The sequence below is a fragment of the Falco rusticolus genome, chromosome 6, assembly GCF_015220075.1.
Source record: "Falco rusticolus isolate bFalRus1 chromosome 6, bFalRus1.pri, whole genome shotgun sequence".
Lineage (NCBI taxonomy): Eukaryota > Metazoa > Chordata > Aves > Falconiformes > Falconidae > Falco > Falco rusticolus.
In genome coordinates this window covers 72,603,154-72,628,321 of record NC_051192.1, presented here as the reverse complement: position 1 = coordinate 72,628,321, position 25,168 = coordinate 72,603,154, and the positions used below count along the sequence as shown (strand labels likewise).

The following is a 25,168-nucleotide window of genomic DNA, read 5'->3' as shown; positions in this document are numbered from 1 at the left end:
CTTTTTTGTTTGGCTTGGTTGTTTTTTCAGTACTTTGAATTCTCCACTTCCATGTCCCCTTTTGAAATCTTATGGATCACCAGGGATCCACAGACCCTGCACTAAGAAAGTCTGCTCTAAACTCTGAAACCACGATAATGACGTATTAACACCAGCATGTATGACATTTGACAGAAACATATGAGACACAATGCCTAAATGTGGTGTGGTCAAAATCAGACATGACCCAAAGAAAACAATGAAATTGTCAAGTCAACAGTTTCCCAAAGTACATGAGCTAGGACTACACTGAGATTATTTTTACACCAAAATCTAACAAAACACATATGCCTGCTGTTATGCTTTATCCTGGGACTGCCTCGTTTAAAAAGCTAAGCATGTGTTTAATGCCTTGTTGGATCAGTTTCAGTGTTGTTCAAGAGCTTGGGAAGCTGTACACAATCAGTCTGAATTCTGAGCATGTTGGTTGTTAAATGAGGCAAGAACAGATGTGCAACAGGCATGTAAGAGTCCTGTGTTTGAATGCTAATAAATGAGTTGCATTCATTTCTCAAGCACAATAAAATATTGCCACTGGTGTTTTGTCTTTGAAATATTTCTACTTCAACTGTCATAAATGTCTGTTTTGGAGAGAAAAGAAGCAATTTTTTCCCAGCTGTATTTACATACGGAAGCAACACTATCAAAATAAACATACGCCATGGGCCTTTCATCAGTAATGAATCCTTTCCCTCCAGCTACCTTTTGCCCTTATCCAGTGAATATTTAGTTGAAGTAACACATGTGATGGGACAAAGATGAATAGTCTTCACAGCAGCTTCTTTTCAAGGGTTGTCCAGTCATTTTCAGTAAACCAGATTCTCTTCCAGCAATATACAGATATTTTTTAAAAATACACAAAGATATATATGGACAAAAGGAGAGCTGATGACCTTTGGAAGAAGGTGAAGGCAACTCAGGACTACAAAGACGCCATGAGGTTATGCAGGGCTAAAATTAGAAGGGCCAAAGCCCAACTAGAATTTAATCCGGCTACTGCTATAAAAGACAATGACATATTTATATAAATACATTAGCAACAGCAGGAGGGCTAAGGAGACTCTCCATCCTTTATTGGATGCAGGGGAAACATAGAAACAAATGACAAGGAAAAGGTTGAGGTACTTAATGCCTTCTTTGCCTCAGTCTCTAATAGCAAGACCAGTTGTCCCCCAGGTACCCAGCCCCCTGAGCTGGAAGACAGGGACAGGGAACAGAATGAAGCCCCCATAATCCAAGGGGAGATGGTCCGAAACCTGCTACACCACTTAGACACACACAAGTCCATGGGGCTGGATGGGATCCACCCAAGGGTACCGAGGGAGCTGGCGGACGTGTTCACCGAGCCACTTGCGATCATTCATCAGCCGTCCTGGCTGACCGGGGAGGTCCCAGCTGAGTGGCAGTTAGCCAGCGTGATGCCCATTGACAAGAGGGGCCAGAAGGGGGATCCAGGGAACTACAGGCCTGTCGGCCTGAACTCAGTGCTGGGGAAGGTTACGGAGATCATCCTGAGTGCCGTCATGTGGCACGTACAGGACAACCGGCAGATAAGGCCCAGTCAACATGGGTTTAGGAAAGGCAGGTCCTGCTTGACTAACCTGACCTCCTTGTATTTCAAGGTGACCCACTTTAGTGGATGAGGGAAAGACTGTGGATGTTGCCTACCTAGACTTTAGTAAAGCCTTTGACACCATGTCCCACATCATTCTCCTGGAGAAACTGGCTGCTAATGGCTTGGATGGGCATACTGTTTGCTGGGTAAAACACTGGCTGGATGGCTGAGCCCATGAAGTGCTGGTGAATGGAATTCAGTCCAGTTGTTGGCCAGTCACAAGTGATGTTCCCCAAGGTGCAGTACTGGGGCCAGTTCTGTTTAATATCTTTATCAGTGGTGTGGATGAAGTGATCAAGTGCACCCTCAGTAAGTTTGCAGATGACACTATGTTGGGGAGAGAGGGAGTGTTCATCTGCTTGAGGGTAGGAAGGGTCTGCAGAGGCATCTGGACTGGCTGGATTGATGGAGTGAGGCCAGTTGTATGAGGCTCAACAAGAAGTGCCAGGTCTTGCACCTGGGTCACAACAACCCCATGCAACGCTACAATCTTGGGGAAGAGTGGCTGGAAAGCTGCCTGGGGGAAAAAAACATGGGGGTGTTGGTCAACAGCTAGGTGAGCATGAACCAGCACTGTGCCCAGGTGGCCAAGAAGGCCAAGTGCACCCTGGTTTGTATCACAAACAGTGTGGCCAGCAGCAGGACAAGGGCAGTGATCATCCCCCTGTACTTGGCACTGGTGAGGCCGCACTTCAAATCCTGTGTTCAGTTTTGGGCACCTCACTATAAGGAAGACATTGAGTGCTGGATGATCTTAACAGTCTTTTCCAACTTAAATGATTGTTTGCTTCTAATGATTTTCAAGATACAAAAATAATTGATTTGGGAATGTAACCCCCTATATATCCCTGGCTTTTCAGAAATAGGACCTGACCACTTTTTGAAGTGTTACATATATAAGAATTGCTTTTAAATACAGACTGGGGTGTGTGGGGAGGGAGCATTCTCAGCAAGGAGATTAAAGGGATTAAAACTTAACTAGTCAACATCACTAACGTAGAAATCCCCACTACTAGCTTTGCTTAACGGCAAAGTAGTTCTGTAGCTGTGTTCTGAGCTCTCTTTCTGAAAGCAAATGTTTTCTTCCATCCTGTTTCTCAATACCGAAAAGAGTTCTCAGAACATGGAACATGTCTTTGGTATCACGTCAAAATGTCAAAAATTGAGACCTAACTGTAACTCTTACTTTTGAGTTGAAAATTATGAAAAAAATCAGACCCTACAGAAAAGTACCAAGACATCTGTAAGCACCTGTATGAAATACAGAATGAAATGGCAAGATGGCCTTTTGAGCAATGCAATCTCCTCTCTTGTCACCAGTGTGTTAATGGAATATGTACTCATGCAAGTGAAGACAAAATTGGAGTAACGTGTTTCGATTACCTGTGAAATACTGCAGCTTTGTGATGCTCTAAGTCTCCTGACTTAAATTAAAACTAACAAAAACGCCAAACACTCTATTGTGCAGTAAAATATTGATATGGGGAATACATTACAGTAAGTACCACAGTAACTTTACTGATCTCTCTGCATTACACAGTTGCAAAGCTACTTGGTTGTACAGCTTATCCCACATAATGCAACAAAGGAAAAAAAATATAGTTAACATACAGCTTAGTGGAGTAATTTAAAATTTTATTTTTCCATTGTCTTGCAACAGATTTTGGTATTATTTTTCTTATTACTTCTTTTATAATTGACATTTCCTAATACATTTCAGAAAGCTGAAAAATAATTAAACTGTTTTCTCTCTGAACAGTAATTTTTCACCTCTCAATGCACAAACATATATTGCCTGATAAGCATTTTGTTTCTCTCAAGGTTTGTTACAAATACTACTACTCTCAGATATTTAGACAGCTGGAAATTTGATTTTTCTGATTATAACCTTTCATTACATCTAGTTCATGTTTGTTAGCATGAACAAATAGTGCAGTGCAACTCATTAATATGAGAACAACCAACATTTTGCAATCTGAGAGGCAGTAAAAACTGTTTATTATAAGGCCAAAGAAATGAAGCAACTTATTCACTGGGCATTACAACCATATGTAGGGGTGGTTTGTTTATGATGTGAATGGAATGGGCACCATATGAGCAGCCTGTATCTCCCGGCTGCACTGCTCCTGAGCCCCACTCGGCATTGCATAACTGATCGGCTTTCGCACTCCTAGATCTATTATGGTGCTAATGGTGTTTTATTTAATGTGGAAATGACACGTTGTTTTTTATGGGTTTCACAATTCCCAAGCCATTTGGCCAAAGGACCGTCATGCACGGCAACAGCTATTACTTCACAGCCTTACAAAACTGGGAGTGCATTAGGTGTGTGCAGGGTGTAACAAACTTGCAATGTGCACAGCACACTTAGGACACATTGAATGAAATGCATGTCCTTGGAAAAGCAGAAACATCAAGACGAGCTTTGGGAAAAGGAAGTTTAAAAATATAAACCATATTTTTCTTTCCCTCCAGAAACGTGCAAATCCTTCTTCTTTTCTCATGCAAAGAAGCTACTTTTCCTTCCTATTTTGTGAACAGCTGGGTTCCCGCAGAGACATCAGGCAAATCTGACCGGACTGGGTGAGCACTGTTTTCCCACCTTTAATGCACAGTTCTGGAGGGAACAAACTAACAGTTGGTCCTTGCACCACCTGTGGAGCTCCCCAGTGTGCTTCCCCACCTTCAAAGCCGCAGCTGCAGGCAGGGCATCGGGCTGCCTTTCCCCTGGTGTCAGAGCCTCGTGCTCCCCAAGCAGCACTGGATCTTGCAGCATTTCTAAAATAGTGGTGGCAGTACATTAAATGTCTGATCCTACTTCCACTGAGGTCTGTGGTGTCCTTTTGCATTCATTTCAATTAACCTCAGATCAGGCTTTAATGTAGCAGCATGCCTATGTGGGATCTCTGAGGAGAGATCTGAAAATGAAAAAAAGCTAGTTCTACTGTGATTATCTTTTTTGCATTATTAAGTGTACGAGCAGGCTCTTCACAGAAGGCTCTTAATTTTCTACATAGGTACAAAATAGCAGTATATATCTATAAACATAGATGACTTGGTAAATTAAAATATCTGCCTTCTCAGGACTCTAATTAGCAATCTACTTTGAAAAATATGGTAAAATATTTCCAAACTGTATCAAAATAGATTTCCTGAAGTTTACTACAAAATAGAAAGCACTGTCACTTCAAAACTTGCCCCAAGACCCTTGTTCTCCCTCTCTAAGTTCCTTCCCAGATATAGTACCTCCTACAAGCATATGTCAGAGCTCATAAGGGTAGGAGGGAAAAAGATCCTCCTAAAACCTACCCTCAACATTTTTAGCACCACGTGCATCTTAAGTTCCTTTGCTGCAGTGTTAATTCAGGCACTATCCTGGATAACTGTCTACCCTGCTGAAAAATACTAAGTTATAAAAAGCACAGTATTGCATTGCTGTTGGCGGCGTACCTGGGGAGGTATGTTGTGCCTCTACTGAAAATACACTTAGAGCACTAGGAAGACCCTGCTTACCTTGGGCCTGAACATGCTGCCTCTGTCAGGACATGCTATTTTAGTATACATGTTAATTTGGCAAAAACACCAACTATGGCATTTCAGCATGGAGTGAACAAAGTCACCAGTATTCATCAAGAAATTCATAAAATCTTTTCTGTGGTTATAGGTAAGGGGGAGACCTACACTTTCAGCAGAGGACTGAGATGCAAACTTCATCACGCTCATAAATAAGTACCATCCCCACAGTGAAACAGTTATTGCTATGATGCATCAGCCTAATAGGGCTGCCTGAGAAACAGTTGGAATAAAAACCTGGCACTGCTTCAATGAAACCACTGACACTAACTGCGGGGACTTCACAGGAGCCAGAGCAGATCCTCAGTGAGAAGCAGATTTCTGTATGAAATCTCTTCCCAGGACCACAGGTAGAAGAGACAAGCGAGCTCAATCTAGCTGGTGTATGAAATGCCTTTTTAATGTTTCTTCCTAAAGAATCCAGCCAAGACCTTCATAGTGGGACCCCTCCATAGAACACTGTAGAACCTTTTGGATCTAAGAATAGTCTCCTAAAACATGAAGACCCTGTATAAGGATTATAAGCTTTCAGCCAATAATTATCCCAAATTTCTGAATTTGGAACAAAATTGTCACAGAGCATCTTGAAGCTAAATGGTTACGGCATTCTTCTAAGAGACAAACTCCACATCCAGGAGGGCACAAGCCAGCTGGATGCTCTGGCTGCACACTGCAGATGGGAAGTGGATGCCATGCTGCTGCCCAAACACCTCACCCTGCCTGTGCTTTTTGTAAGCAATAACCTGGTATAGTCACTTAATATCAAGACATTTTTTATGACTGAGGGGCTCGGATGAATAAAAATGTGTCCCTTAGACTGCTGTTAGGTCCCTAAATACCTTCATTAAGGTTGAACACTTGCTACCATCACCCTTCTCTGATACATTCTTTGGCTTAGGAGAGGTGCCCTATTGTTTGATGTGGTGACCTTTACAAATCCCATTTTTAGATGTCTAATTGCTCCTAGCCACATAATATTTGTCCTGACATAAGGCAGCATTGCAGGGTTGAGCTTGCAATTTCCCTGGTACACCTAGTCAAAGCACTTGCAACCTTATTTAAAAAATAGGATACTAAAGCCAAAGTTGCAAATACATCTGGCAACATTTAAAACAGACTGTTGCATGTGAAAATCAAAAACTTACCTGAGAAATGGAATTCCACAGACAATTTTTTTTAAAAATACCAAATAGAAGAAAAGTAACAAAAGGCAATTTTTAGAATACATTATAGAATACTGGCATGTTATACAAACGTAATTAACCCATTGAAATTTAGACTAGTTCTAAGTTATGTTCAAGGCACCTTTTTTATAAATAGCTTTTTCAGTGTTCATTCTACATTCACACTAGTTTAACCATGTAAACAAGTCTGTGAAAGCTCAGATTAAGGTCACTTTCAGATATGTGTGCCAAATACTTCAGAAAAATATCATATTACATGGAAAATTCAATAAAGTAAGATAGATCCATCTGCTGCCCAAACAGTTCAATAGCTGCTATGGGGTAAATTATTAACAATATGAAGCCTATAGGAGGTTTTAAAAAATTAGTTTAAAGACAAGTATCATGCAATGCATTAACATTTTGTGTTTATCATTTGAAAGTGTACCTAAATGCTAAAAAAATGCGAGCCACTATTCCTAGTGCTATCCTATTTTTAAAGGGCAAGTCTTTGGAAACAGTAGTATTTGAAGTTTAAAAACTGTTTTCCCCACACTTAAATCTTACAATGTACTAGTATGTACTTTCTTCACAAGGAAAATGTATAAAATTAATGTTACAATATAAACACTATAAACAACTCCCTTGAGACACCTTCTGGACACGGAATTTCTGTAAAGACTTAAGTGTAACAATTCTAGGATAATTATGTAAAAATATGTACATTCATTCCAATGTCCTAGATCCCAGAAGAAACCCAAGAAAGGTCTACAAAAGTTGCCCATCGGTCTTGTCCAGTTAAGATTATCTCCAGCTTGGACACTCTTGCTGTATTTCAACATAACCAACAAAAATTTTACTTGCTTTTGTGTAGGAAGTTCCCAAACTTTTGCATAAATCCTCTCAGCTTATTTTCATTAGGCTGCAGTGGATGATAAGCAGTTGAGTTGTAGCTGACCATGTGGTTACTCCTGCCGTAACTATTCCCTAAGGTCTTGCTTTTAATATCTGAGAGATGTGAAGTGCTGTTGGGTGCGTTTCCTGCAGGTTGGCTAGCATTTTCCATCTTACAGAATGGCTCAAAGCGACTATAAACACGCCTTTCACTCAAACGGGATCTTAGCTCCTCCTGGCATTTTGAGCTTGGCAACTGTGGTGTCACTGAACTTGCTCTCTGAAGAGCAGAAACAGGGGCGCTTTCAGGAGTAGTGTTTGTGGTGCTTTCCTTTACATCTTGATACTGAATCTGTTCTGTATTAAATCTTGGGGTAGAGGCATCTCCTGCAGTTTCTATGAACTTACTTTCAAGGGGGCACAAGAGAGGACACTTTTTATTGCTTTCATCAGATGGAGGTTTTTGAGACTTTGGTGACTTTGGAGACTTTGTTGGGCTCCCTGTGACATCTTCTTTACTTCTGTTCAAGCTACCTTGAGAATTTGATGATGTATTTCTCTTTCTCCTTGGGGAAGAATCTGTCTTATTCTCAGAAATCTTTGGTTTTTGATTCTCTTCTTCAGAAACCAGTGTGTCAGAACTACTACACATTCTGTAAAAGGCAGGACCCCTGTTTTTTGACAAGTTTTCCTTCTTGTCTGGTGTGAGGTTAAGAAGTGACCTCAATTTCTGGGATCCTTTCTTTAGAAAACTTGGGGAATTCTTACTTTCTTTCTTTGCTGTGCAATCCTTACTAGACTCCTCCTTGCCAGCTTCAGTGAGAGCAGCCATAGAGATTGCCTTGCTAGAAGTTGGGCTTTTTAGCTCTTCTTTGAGGTTCTTTTCCTCCTGTGGTAAGTGGTTGGTCACACTGTGTAAACTTTTAGAGCTCTTCAGTGTGTCTTCTGGAAGTTTTGGACTAACTGGCTGCTTAAGTCTATGCCTAGTCAGTGTGCTGTAAACGTAATTGGATGCATGTTTGTTGGCACTAGGGTCTAATATGGATTTTGAATTGAACATGGGAAAACTTCTTCTTTTTAGCATATTTTCATTTTGAAGGTTCTTCAGATTTTCTGCATGTTTGTCTGTGCACAGTGTCGTGTACAAGTAGAGAGATGAGTCACCCGTTGCATTTGAATTTACAGTAGGTTTTGTGTTGTCTGCAATATGAATTCTGTGGGGTTTTGGTGCATCTGATTTAAGAGGGACGCTTGTGCTAAGCTCTTCTACAATATTATCTGTTCCATTTTGCACACTAGGAGCATGATTAGATGTCCCTTTAGGTGTTGCACTTCCCTCTGACCCAATTATAGTTGAATTTGTAGAACTTGCACAGCTGCTTACTTCCTGCTGTTCAGGTAAAGTTGGCTGAAACACCAATGATGAACGTAAGCGAGAATGCGAATACAGTGCATGAGCTTTAATATTTTCAGCTGTGTCATAGCTATCATATCTGTCACCCAAGGCTGAGCCATTAGACTCCACTGGATAATCTGATTGATCATTCAAATATGACTTAATTCGCCAGTTACGTAGGAATGATTTTGTTGTGTGTTCAAGGGTTGGCATCCTTTGCTGCAGATGGCGTATATGGTTATCTGTCCCATTAAAAGACCTCCGTACAATTGAATTTCTTTCTGCAAGATTTACCTTTGGTCGTGAAAACTGATCAGCAAAACTTTGCTGGGGTGTATTGTAGTTATTTGTATATCCTCCCCGTAACGAAGAAACAATACTAAGGCTATCAGATGGCATCTTCCAAGCATTTGATTGATTGTTGGCTCTATTAATAGCTCTGTTGAGCAACAGGTAAGGTGTCCTTTCTGGCTTCTCCCCAGCATAACTATGTCTCTTCCAGTGCTCATTTTTTTCACTAGGTTGATACTGCTGGATTGTATTTTGTATATTAAAACCTGGATGAAACGGTTGTTTACTATAGGCTTGATTTCTCAAGGCATATTTATCTATTTCATTTACTGCATATCTTCCACGAGTTTTCCAACAAATAGGATCTATCTTGTGAACCGTGTCTTGCCTACTGAAAAGGTTTCTTTGGCTAGAAACTGAAGCCAAGGAAGACACTGAGTGTTGGTATGTATCGTTATCCCAGAGTGTCCTGCGACTGTTTACACGCACTAATTCTGGAGCAAATGAATTGGGAACAGAAGAACGGGCATACAGTGTCCTGAACTCTTCATCAAAGGATTCAACCAGCTGTCCTGTGATAACTTGAACCATACTGAGGTTGGTTTTTTCAAATGACCACATAAAGCTGAAAGAACAAAAGACCATTAGAAACAGTTCTTTTGAACTGAAGTATTACACTGGTCCTTCTTAATAAGAAAGCTTTCACACAAACCTGGGTTTTGTACAAGTCTTCTCTAAATAAATAAATAAATAGCAGGAATGATTCATATAATTTGGATTTGGAAGGTCTAATCTAATACAACTCGAAATCAGGTGGTGATTTTCCACTGCTTTCAGTGACAGCAGGAATGAGTCTATAACCACTTAATTGCCCTTAAAAAAAGTGAATATTACAAAAAAGCATTCACAAATGTAGAACAGTGGAGTAGAAATACCTAATGGAGCAAAATTACCTCTACAAAGACTAAGCCAGGATTGGCTAGACCCACTGCATTTACTCCTGAGTCAGAGAATGTTAATGTGTAGTTATGTTGTGGAAAAAAAATAGAAAAAAAAAGAAAAAAAGAAAAAAAGAAAAGAAGAAAGAAAGAAATAATATGCAGAACTACTTCAACAGTTCTGGATGTACTTCACTCTAAACACATTTTCAGAAAGATGCACCTCAGAATTGTTAAAAAGTTTACATTTTCTACTATGCACACCAGATTGGATATGAACATTTATTTTAATTGCAATGATGCTGTTCTGATGCAGGCAATTTACATCTTTTCTATCCACCTTAGAAAGGCTGAACATATGCTCAAACCTAAGTAGCTGTAGCTGCTTTACAGCTAGAAAATTAGATAAAATACATTAACATGTACACTAAGTATGTTTCAACAAGCCTAGTATCATGGTGTCTAAAGCTTGTGATTTGTAGATTACGACAAAGAAAAAATCAATTTTGCAATGCTATTTTCATGAAAAAAAAATAAATTAAAACTATAAACTTCTTTTCTTTGCATTTATCTTCTGGATATAAGAAAATAGGCTTGTTGTATTCACATAAATACCTTGCTAATTTCTTCTTTTTTTTTTTCTTTTTTTATTTTTCAGGAAATAATACTGTGCTGAGATTAAATCAGATCATGCTGCATAAATCTCTTCTATTTTCACAATTAAAACCAATATGTTTTGTAATACTTAAAAAAACTCTAAACTTTAAATTGAGTTCAGAGAGCAAGAATTCAGAAAAACTCATCTTTCCTGTTATAAATCACTAGATCCTTTTACACAACACAAGCTTAATGTCTACAGAAATTGATCATTCCATCCCTTGTGCTGCTAGGTCTCAAAGTAGTATTATTTTTCAAAATGAAATGAGAAAACCCATCACATTCTCACAGAAGCTAACACTGTGTGGAGATGTCAAAGCAGGCAGACTCTCCCTGGACTCTCCTACACTGACTCATTTATGAACTTGTCACTTACCTCACTACCCTCTATATACATCAGTCTGAATTTGGGGCTGGCCAAGCCTCAAAGGAAATAAAAAGCCAGATTTTAGAAAGCTTACAGTGGTGCAAATCTGTCAAAGTCAGTGGTTGTGGATCTGGCACCCAGGCACTACGCTGGCAGAAACTAATTCGGTAGACCAAGGAGAGAAGTGTAGCATGAAAAGAAGGAAAATATTTAATAACGTGTGAGATAGAACTGTCCCTGCTTTAACATATTTTTTTTTCCAGCTCTGCAAAACTGTAACTTCTTCCAGCCTATGCTTTGCACACATACACTGGCAATAAAATGGGAAGTAGAATAAAGAAACTTAGCCAAATATAAAGAGAAACTATGCCAGCTTAACTTGGGCAATTCTGAATTTGACCGTGATACACTACAGAGTGCCACAGAACAGGTCTACAATGTAGCTTTAGAAGATTATTACGAGGAGAAGCTATCCAAGAGAGCTTATGAAATAATTTTGGCAGCCTTTTCTGGAGTGAATGTTAAACAAGAATAATTCAGACAACATAAGACAAATCAGTATTTTTCTCCCTTTTAGCAAGTCTCCAGCTGTGGCAAAAGCTATAGCCTTTATTTCTTATTTGTGAAAACCTAATAGAAGATGTCAAAACTGGGCTCTGTGTTAGCAATGAGTATCCATGATAACTTGTTAAATTACAGCAAAGATAATCAAATCTGCCCATGGAGTTCCCTGGAAGAATTTTCAGAAATAGAAAAAAACCCAACAGATTTGCAATAGGAAAGGTACTAAGACCACAGGTTTTGTACAGACACCTCAGTAACTGTTCTTACCTGTAAGAACCATATATGACTTTCTTACAGTCAACAAGAATAAATTTTTGTTCCATTTTTCCATAGAATTTTGCTCCTGTTTTAGAGTAGTAATCTTGTCCTTTCACTGTCCGCACCCTCATGTTCTGAAAAAGACAATTGAAATACTTTAGTTGATATCATATATTCCATATTTAGCATCCAGGGGTTTAAAAGTCAGAGGTACAGTAGGAGAAGAGTTATCTTATTGCATATCAGTAAAGTCTGCAGGGAAGACTGGTAAAACTTGTCTTCTAGGGACCCAAGTTACTGTTTTGTCTTCAAGACTGATGAAATTCCCTAGGCCATAGAAAATGAAATTTTGCTTTTCCATAGCCACTGCTCCCAGAAATGATGGTCTGGCACAAGATGTCTTTGACAAGAGAAAGAGGTTTTGTACTGAAAAGAGCCAATTGTTTTCATAATCTGATATAAAATATTTAGAAGATTTCTAAGCATCTCATCTAATCAGAGACAAAATCCGAAGAACCAGGATCATTTTTAATTGAACAAGGCTGTTATATCTACAAACACAGATACCCTACTCTGAGATAATCCATTGAATGATAACACCTGGCACCAGAATCCCTTGCAGTTATACCACCATTAAGATTTCTCAATCAGCTTTGCACCATCAATCACATTTCTAAATTCAGAGATGCTATCACAACATGCATAGGTAGCATGAACTCTATGCAGCAGTTATGTTTGAATTCTGTTAAGACACTTTATGTTTTACTCATACAAGCTCAGTAAATTGCACTTGGGAAATTTTCTGTGTTGGATCTCAAAAATGTGGTAAATTTTTCTCCCAGGCTGCAAATGAAATTGGTTCAGGTAAGCCATTGCCTTCTAGAAATAAAAAAATTCAAAAGATGTGTTACTGCACTGTACTAATATAATTTTCAAAAAGTTCTTACATGGATGTAGAAAAAATGTAAAAGCATTTATCAGAAATTGTTACAGAAAGGTATTTATTTATAGAAAAAATAAAATTTATATTCAGTGCAAGCCAACCTACAGCACTGAACTCATGTATCTGTGAGATACAAAATGCATCACAAGACATAAAAATGTCTTAGAATATAGCTGTGAATGATCACAATATTTACTGTAGCTTCTAGCCTTGCAATATTTGTTCTAGCAATGCTGATTTGTGGTAATTTACAAGTATTCCAGTGCAAGTGAAACCTGTAGCTTAGCACTGCCTTTAAGAAAACCCATATGATTATTGCATAGACTGTATAAATGGAAATAGTGGAATATAAGACTTGTGAATACAAAGGACTGTCTGGCTTCATGGGACTGCTACAAGGACAGGGTGAAAATCACAGCAGACATGGTCTGTAAAGGCCAGGTAGAGATGGGTTAAGGTGGTTCATGAAAGCAATACAGGTAAGACTGTGTGCAGGGTAAATTCAGAAAAACTGGGGGGAGAAAGTAAACAGAATAGAATAGAACAGAACAGCATAGAATAGCATAATTTCAGTTGGAAGTGAGCCACAATGACCACCTAGATGGACTGCTTGACCACTTCAGGGTTGACCAAAAGCTAAAGCATACTATTAAGGGCATTGTCCAAACACTTTTTAAACATAGGCTTGGGACATCAATCACCTCTCTAGGAAGCCTGTTTGACCACCCTCTTAGTAAAGACATGCTTCCAAATGTCCATGAAAACCTCCCCAGTGCACTTTTGAACCACTCCCATGAGTCCTGTCACTGGATACCAGGGAGGAGAGCTCAGCGCTTCCCTCTCCACTTACCCTCCTCAGAAAGATGTAGAGATGTTTAAACTTACAAAAGTATTTAAGATTCCAGGCTATAAAGTATGACTGAGTTTACAATACAGTTACATAAACCTTTACTGTCTATGGGAGCACTTACACATTTACCTAAAATATATCAGGTTCTGATAGACAGAGGTGTAGGAGTTTTAACAATAGTGTCTGCTACAATCCAATGAACTTTATCTTTCCAAACAGAAAATTAAAAAAAAAAAAGGTGAAAACCTCCATGAAATGAATGAAAGCACATTTCCAAATAACACATGCTTTCTAAATCAGTATATAATTCATTGTTGGTATTTGAAAACAATTATTGAAAGAAAAATCAAATCAAAGAAGCAAGAGTAACACTTAAAAGCTGCTGAGCTGGCAAATTATGGTTTAGTTCAAACTATCCAAGTTCTTTACATTTTGTTTCTTTATATAGGTGAATTTTTACTTAGCATCTTTGTCAAACTGTTTGAACAAAAATGCAACTCAGTTAAAATGTACAAAGACAGTATTTAAAAATTTGTAACCTAAATGTTTTTGCAAATGTGCTAGAAACATAAAACGTAAATTTACCTCTTCATTAGGTAAATAATAGAAATATTATCTAGAAGTACTGTAAAACTGTAAAAGTGAAAACCCAGGTGGATGCTTAGGGATATTTTCAAAAACAGCTAAAAAAGAATTAATAACAATAACCACCCAATTTGCATTATTGAATGGGAGGTTAACGTAATTTTGCATCTCTACCTGCTAATCACTTTTGACAACCTAGTATTGTGTCTTTCAAGTTTTCTTCACACCAGTTAGAAGTTTTCTTATCAGTGAAAGTCAATTTTCCCACTTTTCCAGTGTGGTTTTGTTGGACTTTGAACAAACCAATCCCATTGAAGAAAATGATTCTCTTTCCAGCAGCTACTCAAGCTTTAAGTAAAAATAATTAAATAAAAAGCTTTTATTTGAAAGTTAAATAATGTGGAAAAAGTAACTACTGAAAAAAGAAAAAAATACTGGCATTTACCCATTCTAAAGTTTATCACAATAGGAAACCCTTATTTACTATAAAATAAAATGTTGTGAACTAGTCATGAAGTTTGCATTTACTTTAATGACTTATTTACTCAATTCTGTATACCATGTAATTATATTTTTATTTCAGATTTATATTTAACTATAATAAATTATATTTATGTCATTATAATTTGAAGAAGGTAACTTGAGAGGCAGCTTATATATTTTCAAGTAAACATAACAAGTAATGCTGGCCTAAAGACATGTCAGCTGAACACATCAAATCTTACTGAGATAAGGCCGGATTGGTGTTGAACAGGATATCACTTGGGAATCTGGAATGCTGGAGGCACAAGCAAGGCTAATGGCTTGCAAATTACCATACTATATATATATAAAAAAAGCTTTGCCTTAGGTATTCATAAGTGGAAATATAACTTCAAGTAGGCCTATCTAAAAAAGGAATAAAATTTCCATTAAGTTACTGCTTCTTAAAAAAATCATAGTCTCTGCTTCCCCTGTTCTATCATTCTTCCTCCAGCTTTTCTATCCTGCTTCCTTAATCCCTTACTCTTTTCCTGTCTCACCATGTCATCCTTTATACAGATGGGAACATGGCAGCACAAAGGCATGTGCCTGAGATCAGAGTCATGCTCACCTTTCTCACAGTTCATCTGGCGTTCTTCAACTACTTTGAACCCTCTAATTAGGTGCCAGGGATGCATACTGTGAATAATTGCCCAAAATATAGACAAAATTTGAGGATACACAGTGACAATGCCTTCCACTTAGAATTAGAAGCAGTAAAGATGTACATAGTGAATTGCGAGCCCCATCTGGTATGAGACGCTGTTTTCTACCCAGTTTCATCCTCAGGCTAAAGGTCTCCCCTGCTGAAAGCAGCATGTCACCAATCACTGCATCGTTGTGGGTAAAGCAATAGTTCATTTCTGACCCTGAGAGGAAAATCCTGGGCAAACCAGAAACCAACAAACCCACACACCATGAAGGAACCAAGCTAGCCTGATGGGACACACAAACGTATGTAAGGTCAGCCACAGTGATTCAAACGGAAGGTCTGTCTGGTCCTGTAACCTGCTTCTGTCAGTGACTGCTAGCGGATGTGTACGGAGGGATAGTTTAATCAAGGACTTGATGTTTTAGAAGGTTTTTGAAGCCAGACACAGGATCTCCTCCCTCCTCCAAGGGCAGGCTGTAGGACACTCAGGGACATTTAAAACAGCCACTGGCTGCAGTTTAAGGAAGGCCATCAGGGCTATCCAGTTAAATGACACCCAAATGATGAACAAGAAAGAAGCCCTAACCTCTTCTTACATATCGGTGCACCATTATCTTCCCAAAGAGAGACACATAAGCACAGTTTAAAATTATGAAGTGCAATTCAATTACATATTTATTTTAATCAGTAAAACCCCTCCAGTGTGACAGATAAGTACAGTGAATATAGTGCTCGCAAACCTTTCACTTCAGCACTTACTTGCAGAGACTGTTTTTATCAGTGTTCAATACACAACCTATACTTGCTGTAAAGAATACGCCTAACAGTTTTCAAGGAAAAAAACCCCCACTTTTCTCATATTGTTCATAATTACTAATACTACTTATTATCCTGGGTCTCTCTTCTTACTAAGATATAATAGTTACTGTAGAAATGCTAAGTAGTTTTCAAGTTTGCTTCTATTCTGACTTTGAATCTGATTCAATGACCACCGAAGACAAAATCTCAGTGACTTCACTGCAATCTGGCCCTTAGCACAGAAGTTTGCTCACAGATACAAGACTGTGCTGTGCAGGTCTATTTAATAACCAAATCTGACTCAGACTTGGAAGTACTGGAAAACTTTTGTTGAATTGGATAACACTGGTGAGAAATAACCCGCTGCAATCAGGTCTCAAGAGTAGCTGCTACTATGCATTTAAGTACACATATCTGGGAGTAGACTTCACAAAAGGAAAGTAAAATCAATTCATTAGTGGTTTTATTTTCTCATTCCTGCAATTCATTAAAAATACTGAGAGGATTTTCAGGTAATAAACAGTTCCTGCTGAATTGCTTTCAATATCCTCCTATAGCAAGATGATTCTTCATTATTGCCAGAGAAGTAAAAATAGGTTTCTGGAGAGCATGGAGCCTCTTCCACATGCCTCACCTTATGTCAAGTAAAACACAAAGATCTGGCATCAGCTGAGGAGCTTGGTTGACTTCTTGAGCATTATGCAACATTGGCTGCATTGGTTCTTTATTTCTAATACAAAATTAAGTTATTGCATTTGAACACTCTGGTGGTTCTGGGGATTGTTGTCTTGGTGCTGCATTCTGCAGTACAAACCTATTTCACAGTTTGCTGCAGCACCTGTCAGTAGTAGGAAAAAGCATCTCTTGAAAAATTTGGCTATTAGGTTTTGAGAAATCACCTGGAAAAAGTCTGAATCTGTAACGACTCTTCATCTTTCTATGTAAAGGAATTGCTGACTGAACAAGTCAGACCAGCGACAAAGTTAGTCAAAGAAGCTTAGGTAGAGAAGAGAAAAAAAAAATGAAACCCATTAATTACTGAGGAAAATTGTAGGACAGTCAGGAAACAGATAAATGAAACTTGGGAAAGAGAAACGTGAAAGTATCTGAGTTGAGTTGCACTGGTGATGTTAAGATGAACATTAAGTATAAACCAACCCACAAGAAGAAATACTGTACAGAATTCTAAAAAAGCTCCTAGTAAACCCCAATTTTATATTCTCCTATACAGAATTCACAAAATAATCATAGAATATATAGTCTATCCATTTTTTCAGCTATATCTTTCAATAAAGAGGGAAACAGGCCCTGATATGCAGTCAGATGAAGATTTGAATAAAATATTATTTTTTTTCCCATGCAGACTACTGAATCGTAAAACTGAATTAAAAAAAAAACATTTCATTCATCACTGCATCTCATATTTTACTGATTCAATGGCAGTGAAAAAGAGCTAGAGAAGGCGCTGAGTCAGAAAAGCTTTACAGAAATTCCTCATCATGAGTGCATGGCATGAGGAGCATCTGCCATACTCCTGCAAGACTGAACCAAATCATGACAGGGAATAAATAACGAGATCAATGTTGCTGGTGCTACAGTTTGAGGAAAAGAAATCGATCCATACACCTCTGTCCTCTTCTTGCTTTCACTGAACAGCAGCGGAAGAATGAAAGCCAAGAGCACAGAAAGCTGAAGATGTTTTGTGTGGGTCTTTTGGGTTATTTTGTGTTTTGGGTTTTTTTGGTTTGGGTTGGGTTTTTTTGGTGGTTGGGTTTTTTTTATTGTGTTTTTTTATTTTATTTTATTTTTGTGAACATTGAAGCAATGGGAAAAAGGAAATGGGAGAAAACTTCTCCAGAGTACTGACTGTTCCTTCACAGTCACCTACAGCTTCTCTTCATCTTCAAGAAAGGCACAGGAGAATCACTGCAGGAGTAGCAAGCTTTTATTCTCAGAGCAACAGTCACTGGGACTAGCACTTGGATGAGAAAACCATTACTTTGAAAAGCTTCATTACAAACTAAACTGGAAACCCAGCGCAACAGGATTACTGCTTAGCTTTTTGGCATGTATTTTTCATTTTCTGATAAAACTCTAAGTATTCTAAGTAAACCTTGCAGAGTAAAGATATATTCTATTTCTCCCATCATTATGAAGTAGAAACATAAAAAACATAACATCACTGAAGAGGCCAAGTCCAAACTTCTCCAATCCACACTAATCTGTACAAAATCCTCTAATGTCTGTACATCAATTCTTTCAAACATAGAAATGCCTGTGGGTCTATAAAACCATATTAAAAAGACAACCTCGAATCCACTAAAAAGAAGTTAAGCTTTTGAAACAGCTGTAGATACAGAATTAATTTCAAAATGTACACTATGGCATTTTTTGAGATTTCACTTGAAATTAATATTCCCGGTTTCTTTTCTTTTGGGATGATAAAAGTCATGCCATGAAAAGACATATCACCATCTTTGGCAACCTCTATGGCATAGTTAATCCAAGTAACCAGCAAATGGTGGTATCTCAAGTTCCAAAGTATGGAAATATTGCCACATACTGACTTCATGAAGGCAATCACGACCAGCGTTTACAGAACCACAACAGCTTTTTGACGTTTTCTTTCCAAAAATTCCCATAGCTCTGTGCATTAGGCCACCAGAGGGCAATCCCACACACTCATACACAACAAACAAGCATAGAAAGTGGTGCGGGAATACTTCTAAGGACCTAAGTCAATACTACAGAGCAAAAATTGGTATAAAATAAGTTTGCTCCAAAATTCTACCAAAAAGCCCTCTTTATCCTCACAAATACACCACATCTGTATCTGATTTTTAGATTGGGTTCTTAAAATGGATGTGGCGAAGAAGAGCCTTTATAGCTTTTTTTGCCTGGCGTGAACATGGTCTAACTAGTTACAGAAGCAAGGAATTGCAAATGGGACTATATGGAAGTTCAGCCAAGGCAGTACTCAGAGCACTGAAAACAAACGCTGGCAAAGACCTTGGAACTTCTTCAGTGCTATCTCCAGTACAGTAAATCTAAAAGTATTTACGAAGCATTTACTTTAGGACAGTGCAGCTCATGGTTTGTATTCTAATCCCTGCTAAATATTAGAGCAGTACAGGACATCTTGTGAAAAATACACGTTAGTCTTGTTATCTTTCTTAGAGGATAAATTCACATATTTCATGTATAAAAAGTAATACTAATATATGATGCAGATAAACATGATAATATAGATTTTCAGAAAAACACTAATGAAATAGAATCTTGGACCTTTTGAAGTATTTTAATACATAATAACTTTAAATAAAAAGGTCATAAAATGAAGTATGCAATATATTAATTTACATAAGCTTCATGACTCTATTCTCAGGCTGCTTTAAGAGAAAGAAGAAAGAAACCTACTTTTACAAACATGATGTATTCCTAAATACATAATAACGGAAAATTATTTTTTAAATAATATATGAGAATTATGTCATTCTATGAAATACTCTTGTTTTGACACATGAAAAAGATAAAAAACTTTCTAAAGAGAAAAACATTTGTACAGAAGGTCCTGCTGAGAGCTTACTTATTTATACCTCATTGTTAATTTGAAAAAGCAGTACTTGATAATCACTTTTTGATTAATAGTCCCTTTTTAATGGGTTGCAGAGGAATGAGTAGTGAATATTCGTGCACAGGAACACAGTAAGTCTTACCCTGAGCCTCTGAACTTGACAGCCTTGTTTCTCCGTCATTTTCAGAAAGTGACTGAAGTTTGACTCATCAAGCAGGAGATACACTGCAATCCCTCTAGCAGATGCCTCCACAATTTCTCTAAAAATATCTACATCTGTAAACATATCCATAACAATGGCAATGACCTGAATAAAACAGAAAAGACAAATTATTTTATTGTATAAACACATAAATAAAACTCTTAACCGAAAGTCACACCAGGCAGCCAACACTAAAATTTTTTTACACATCAAAAAGTTCTACTATTTTCCATGTGGTACCATTTAATCCAGAAGGCTTTACAAGACCACTGGATCTTCTTTTTGAGAAGTCAGATGATTGCTTGTATGGCATCTGTGAGAAGTACCAAAATCAACCAAAAAAAAGTTGTGTTGTGGGTGTGTGTAGTGATTGGTTATACAAGGAAAAGGAAATCCAGTGGAAGAGAAAAGAAGGGGAAACAGTCATATAAAAACAGTGGGGAAAAACACCCCCAATCACAATATAACTGCAGTGTGCATGAAAAAAAAAATCAGAAAATGTTTTTGTGTAAGGGGCTTCTTCATCCTTCATCACCTCTAAAGCTAAATGGCTCAAGTCCTTGAAGGAGTCAAGGAAAAAGCTCCTTGAAGGAGCTGGAAAAGCTGATGACTTCAGGACCCATACTGATTCAGCACTCTTACTGGGATGAAACTTCTTCAGCTGGTGAGAGCTCGGCTCAAGAAGATTAGAGTGCTGAACATGAGCTACTAATGCCCTTTGATCTACAGAGATAGAGTAAGTGTTTCTGATCTTAGGGGCAGGTGTCAAGAGGATGGGACCAGTTGCTTTCCAGTGATGCCCAGCCACAGGACAAAGGGCAACGGGCACAAACTGCAACACATGAAGTTCCATCTGAATATAAGGAAAAAATTCTTTACTTTGAGGGTGACAGAGCCCTGGAACAGGCTGCCCAGAGATGTTGTGGAGTCTCCTTCTCTGGAGACATTCAAAACCCACCTGGACACAATCCTGTGCAACCTGCTCTGGGTGAACCTGCTTTAGCAGGGGGTTGAGCTAGATGATCTCCAGAGGTCCCTTCTGACCCTGACCGTTCTGTGATTGGGGAAAACAATGTCCTGCTAATGGTATTTTGGAGATGATATACTACTGACATAACATTATCAATTTGGCAAGAACTAATACTGAAGCATTAGAGGGAATAACAGAGGAAGAATGGGTATGTCTGTAACTTTTAAAGATGGTATTTTTATCCACTAGAGTCTTCATGAAAAGTTCCAATGAGATGTCTCTGAGGCAAATTCAAAGCAAATAAAAGCCTTTCACAAGTATCAGAGCAGGCTTGATAGTGGGCATGCTTTTACCATTTTCACTAATTCTTGAACTACTTGTACCTCAACTTTAATGGTGTAGTTTTTAAGTTAGTCATTCCAGAACTCAAAACATTTACCTCACAAATTTGGTAAATGCTGTCGCACACAGCCCGGTAGAAGTTATGTCTCCACCAGTTGTCTGAATTACCTTTTTGAATCCTGCCTGCTGAGAACTAAAAGACTCACTTACTTTGAACACGTACTTAAAACAGTAAAAATATGAATGAGAGCTGACTTACAAAAAGTAAAATAACAATGTTATTAGGAAAGCTAAATAGACAGCTCCTGAACTAGTAAAAATGAAAGGACTTGGCCTTACCATAACATGTCACCTGGCAATAAAAAAGACTCTTTACAAATCCATCAGTCAAAGAGGAACTGAATAGCACGAAATAATTAAATTCTTTCAAAAACCTTAGGTAATATGCCCATGCAATACCTCATTCATTTTATTGACTTTCTGAAAATAGAACCTAAATGTGATTTTTACCAGTACAAATTATATTTCTTTATCTAAATTTGAAAGGAAAGACTGAAAACCAAAAAAGTTTATCTTGACTCGAACGACCTCATCACTTTCAGACTGCACCTTCTGCTTGGTCTTTTTTCTGAGATACACAACATTAACTGAACATAGCAACCCTATTTACTCATCTGTCTTGTTTCACTTATGTCTGAGCAGAAATCTGCCAAGACAGATCAAGTATGTTAGGTAAAAAGACCAAAGAAGAAAGACTCTCCTTAAATAATTCTGTTTCGTTACTTGTGTCCCCTCCCTCTGAACTCCCTCATTTCTTCTTAACCTTTCCTTTTCTTCAGGTCTTTTAGAAATAGGGGGTCATTACATTCAAGGAACTATTTAAATGTAAGAGAGAAATCCTGAATGGATTAATTAGCATACACTGACATGAACACATGAAATATTCAAAATCAATAGTACAGCCTTCAAAAATCTTTCTAACATTTTCCTATGGCAGATACCTAAGATGCTAATTTGTTTGCATCATCTGTGGTTGCAAAGACTAATATACTGGAAATACACAGAAAAGAAAAAAACAAGAATAAGTAATAAGACCTGAAAACCAACACTGACTAGAATGGCCATATCTATTTTAATGAAGAGAGGAGGAGAGAAATAAATTCATAAGCAAGCAGGCCAGTAAATTGGTGGCATGAGAGGGATGCATGTGCGCTACTATGCAGATATTTTGTAACTTGGAAATGAACAGGGAAACTCTTTGTCTTCACTAGTAGAACTGTTCTTAAACCATTTAGCTTACTAATTTTGGAGTTAATTCTGCAAAGCATCAAAACACTTCCAGAGCTGGAACAAGAATTACATTTTGGGACCTAAAGCTTGTGCTAGCTGGAAAATCCTCACCAGATTTAAAGACATGTATGCAAAGCCACATTCATCATCTGACAACCAACTGGACATCCATTTTTGCGTTCCCTGGAAACCAAAGATGACTTTTGTTTTATGCCCTCATTAGCCTGCCCATTCACTCTTACCAACGCTCAATTAATCTAGTCAACACAAACATAATTAGGCTCAATTGTTGGAGGAAGAAGAGTGCCAAATTTGAACAATGCATACGATATACATTCATAACTGAAAAGTAATTTACAATGGACAATTTCTGTATACTGATTTCTATGTCAGACCGGTTGTTTGATCATAAACTATAGATTTTGGTGCAGAAAGAGTGGATTCCATAAATTTCATAAATATTCTGGTTTTTAAATGTATTAAACTCCCTTTAATATTTTGGAGTGTGTGGTGTGTATGGTGTGTGCGCAGGGTACATTTCTCTATACATTTGCGTGCTTTGCAGCAGAAGGCAGTATTGAGCTTGGGGAAAAAAATAAACAATATGGTGTTCAGGGTCCCAAGGCTTAATTAAGGAGACCAAGACTAGGAAGTTACTTCAAAAGAGCTATTCTATACTTTGTATCTACCTTTAATGAAAGCTGTAACAACAGCTACAGGATTAGTCGCTTGCTGCATCACTATGGAAGGGAAGATTTCACTACCGGGTTTTTACATTTGTTTTTGCAATTGCAGAGGCAATTTTCACCCTGATACTTGTAAGAAGAAGTCATATAACAGTGAAATCCAGCAAGGACGAAAAAATTATACAATTCAAGTTGTAGAAAATAGGTCAGAAAATTGCCTATTCCACAAATTCTGTGCCTTTTGGGCATAATACCACCACCCTGTGTGAAGAAACTCCCCCAAAGACAGCTTCCTTATAAACTGCCATTTTCTTTCCAAAGCATATTTGTTTTCCAAAATGCAGAGGTCTTTTCAAAAGCAAGCACCAATGCTTTTATAGGAAATACAAAGGCCATCCAACCATGCAGGGGACACTGGATGGGTGCAGCAGTTTTCTGCTGAAAGCACGAGAATTCTGGGAGAACTTTCCAAACCTTGAGAAACTGATTATCACCCTGACCAAAAATGACACTCAGTTGAGAATAACTTAGCATTTTTAACTTTCAGGGAGGAGAAAGTAGTGGTGGAGCTGGTACTTGCTGTGCATAATATCACACAATACTGATACTATGCACAGCAAGAGTGAATTATCACCACCTGATTTCGTATTAGATAGAAGAGCTCATTTCAGTGATCAACTTAAAGTGAAGACTGCAGAAATCAATTTTTATACTTGTCTCCTTCCCCTCAAATTAAACTTAAATAATCTTAGATTATAGTTACTAATCTTTTCGTCTTACCTACCAATTCTTTTTTTAAAGTGGTGAATGTTTTTTAAGGTTAAAATTTGGTTTCAATGGCATCCTTACAGAAGGAGAAAATCTGCTGCAGTCAATAAGCACAAAATTGCTCCTAACAAAGCTGATAGTTTTATCAATTTAAATGAAGGCACCAGTAGAGTTATATTCTATTATTTGTAGAGCTAACTTGACACTAAGACTATGGTTTGCAATAGAAAAGTAAAGCTTCACATATTACTTTTTAACATTTTAGAAACATTTAAGTACAGAAAAGTAAAATTTTGTTGAATAGCACTATTTTTATGCAAATATTTTAAACCACATTTTTTTGGTAAGCTGATGTATTTTACTGAATTTGCACAGTATCGAGTAAAGTAGCATTTTAAAACTCATTATCTCTATCAGATCATTTTAATACAAAGTTCTTTTAATACTTAAAAGGTTTTTAATAATCTCTAGGTTCAGGATATTACTCACTCCTACATAAAATACTAGTCACAAGATTCATGACAGACACACACACACAGATTTTTGAAGGTCACAAATGAACAGCTATAGATGAAATAACCTGCAAAATTATTCATGTTCTTGCAAAACAGGAGCTTAAGTACATGATATCACATCACACTGGATATTATGAGACTGTAAATGGAGGCTGATGCTCAGTTTTGTTGATCTATCATGTCACAGGGCCAGCTGTTGCTCCAAGGAGTTACTAGTTTGGGCCCATTCACATGCATATTGGTTTAAACCGTTCTCACCTTCAGAAACTAATGCTGTTCAAAGACATATATAGAAAGAAGTTGCCAATCCCAACAACACAAATACATCTATCACTAAACATATCCTGAGCTTGTCCAGGGGAGGGCCACCAAGATGTTCAGGGCTGGAGAACTTGCCCTGCAAAGAATATATGAAGGAGCTGGGTTTGTTCAGTGCAGAGCAAAGGTGGCTCTGGAATGTTATTCCATTCCCCTTTAACACAACAGTGGCTTTAGGAAATCTTGCAGTAGTCCCCCAGTGCTTTACAGGACGCGTCTAAAGAAGATGAAGCCAGGTTCTTCAGAGTGTTGGCAAGTCAAGAGTCAACGGTCAAACAGAAACAGGAGCAGTTCTAACTGGATATAGGTACAGAGTCTTGTTTGTTTGTGTTTCTTATAAATAAAGAATACTGAAATGTAAAGGAGTTCTGGTAAGAATTTTGGTAAGAAAAATCAAT

The 25,168-nt window shown here is 37.9% G+C and overlaps 1 protein-coding gene across 1 annotated transcript in view; it reads right to left on the bottom strand.

The window, feature by feature from the left end:
- Positions 1–3,334: 3,334 nt before the first annotated feature.
- FAM83B (family with sequence similarity 83 member B) overlaps positions 3,335–25,168 on the bottom strand; it is a 78,623-nt gene continuing 56,789 nt past the window's right edge. The window contains exons 5-7 of the mRNA XM_037392536.1: positions 19,822–19,986; positions 11,765–11,889; positions 3,335–9,596 (exon numbers count right to left, since the gene is read on the bottom strand). Coding sequence (XP_037248433.1) covers positions 7,247–9,596; positions 11,765–11,889; positions 19,822–19,986 — 2,640 coding nt within the window. The 3' untranslated portion in view covers positions 3,335–7,246. The remainder of the gene's footprint in view (positions 9,597–11,764; positions 11,890–19,821; positions 19,987–25,168) is intronic.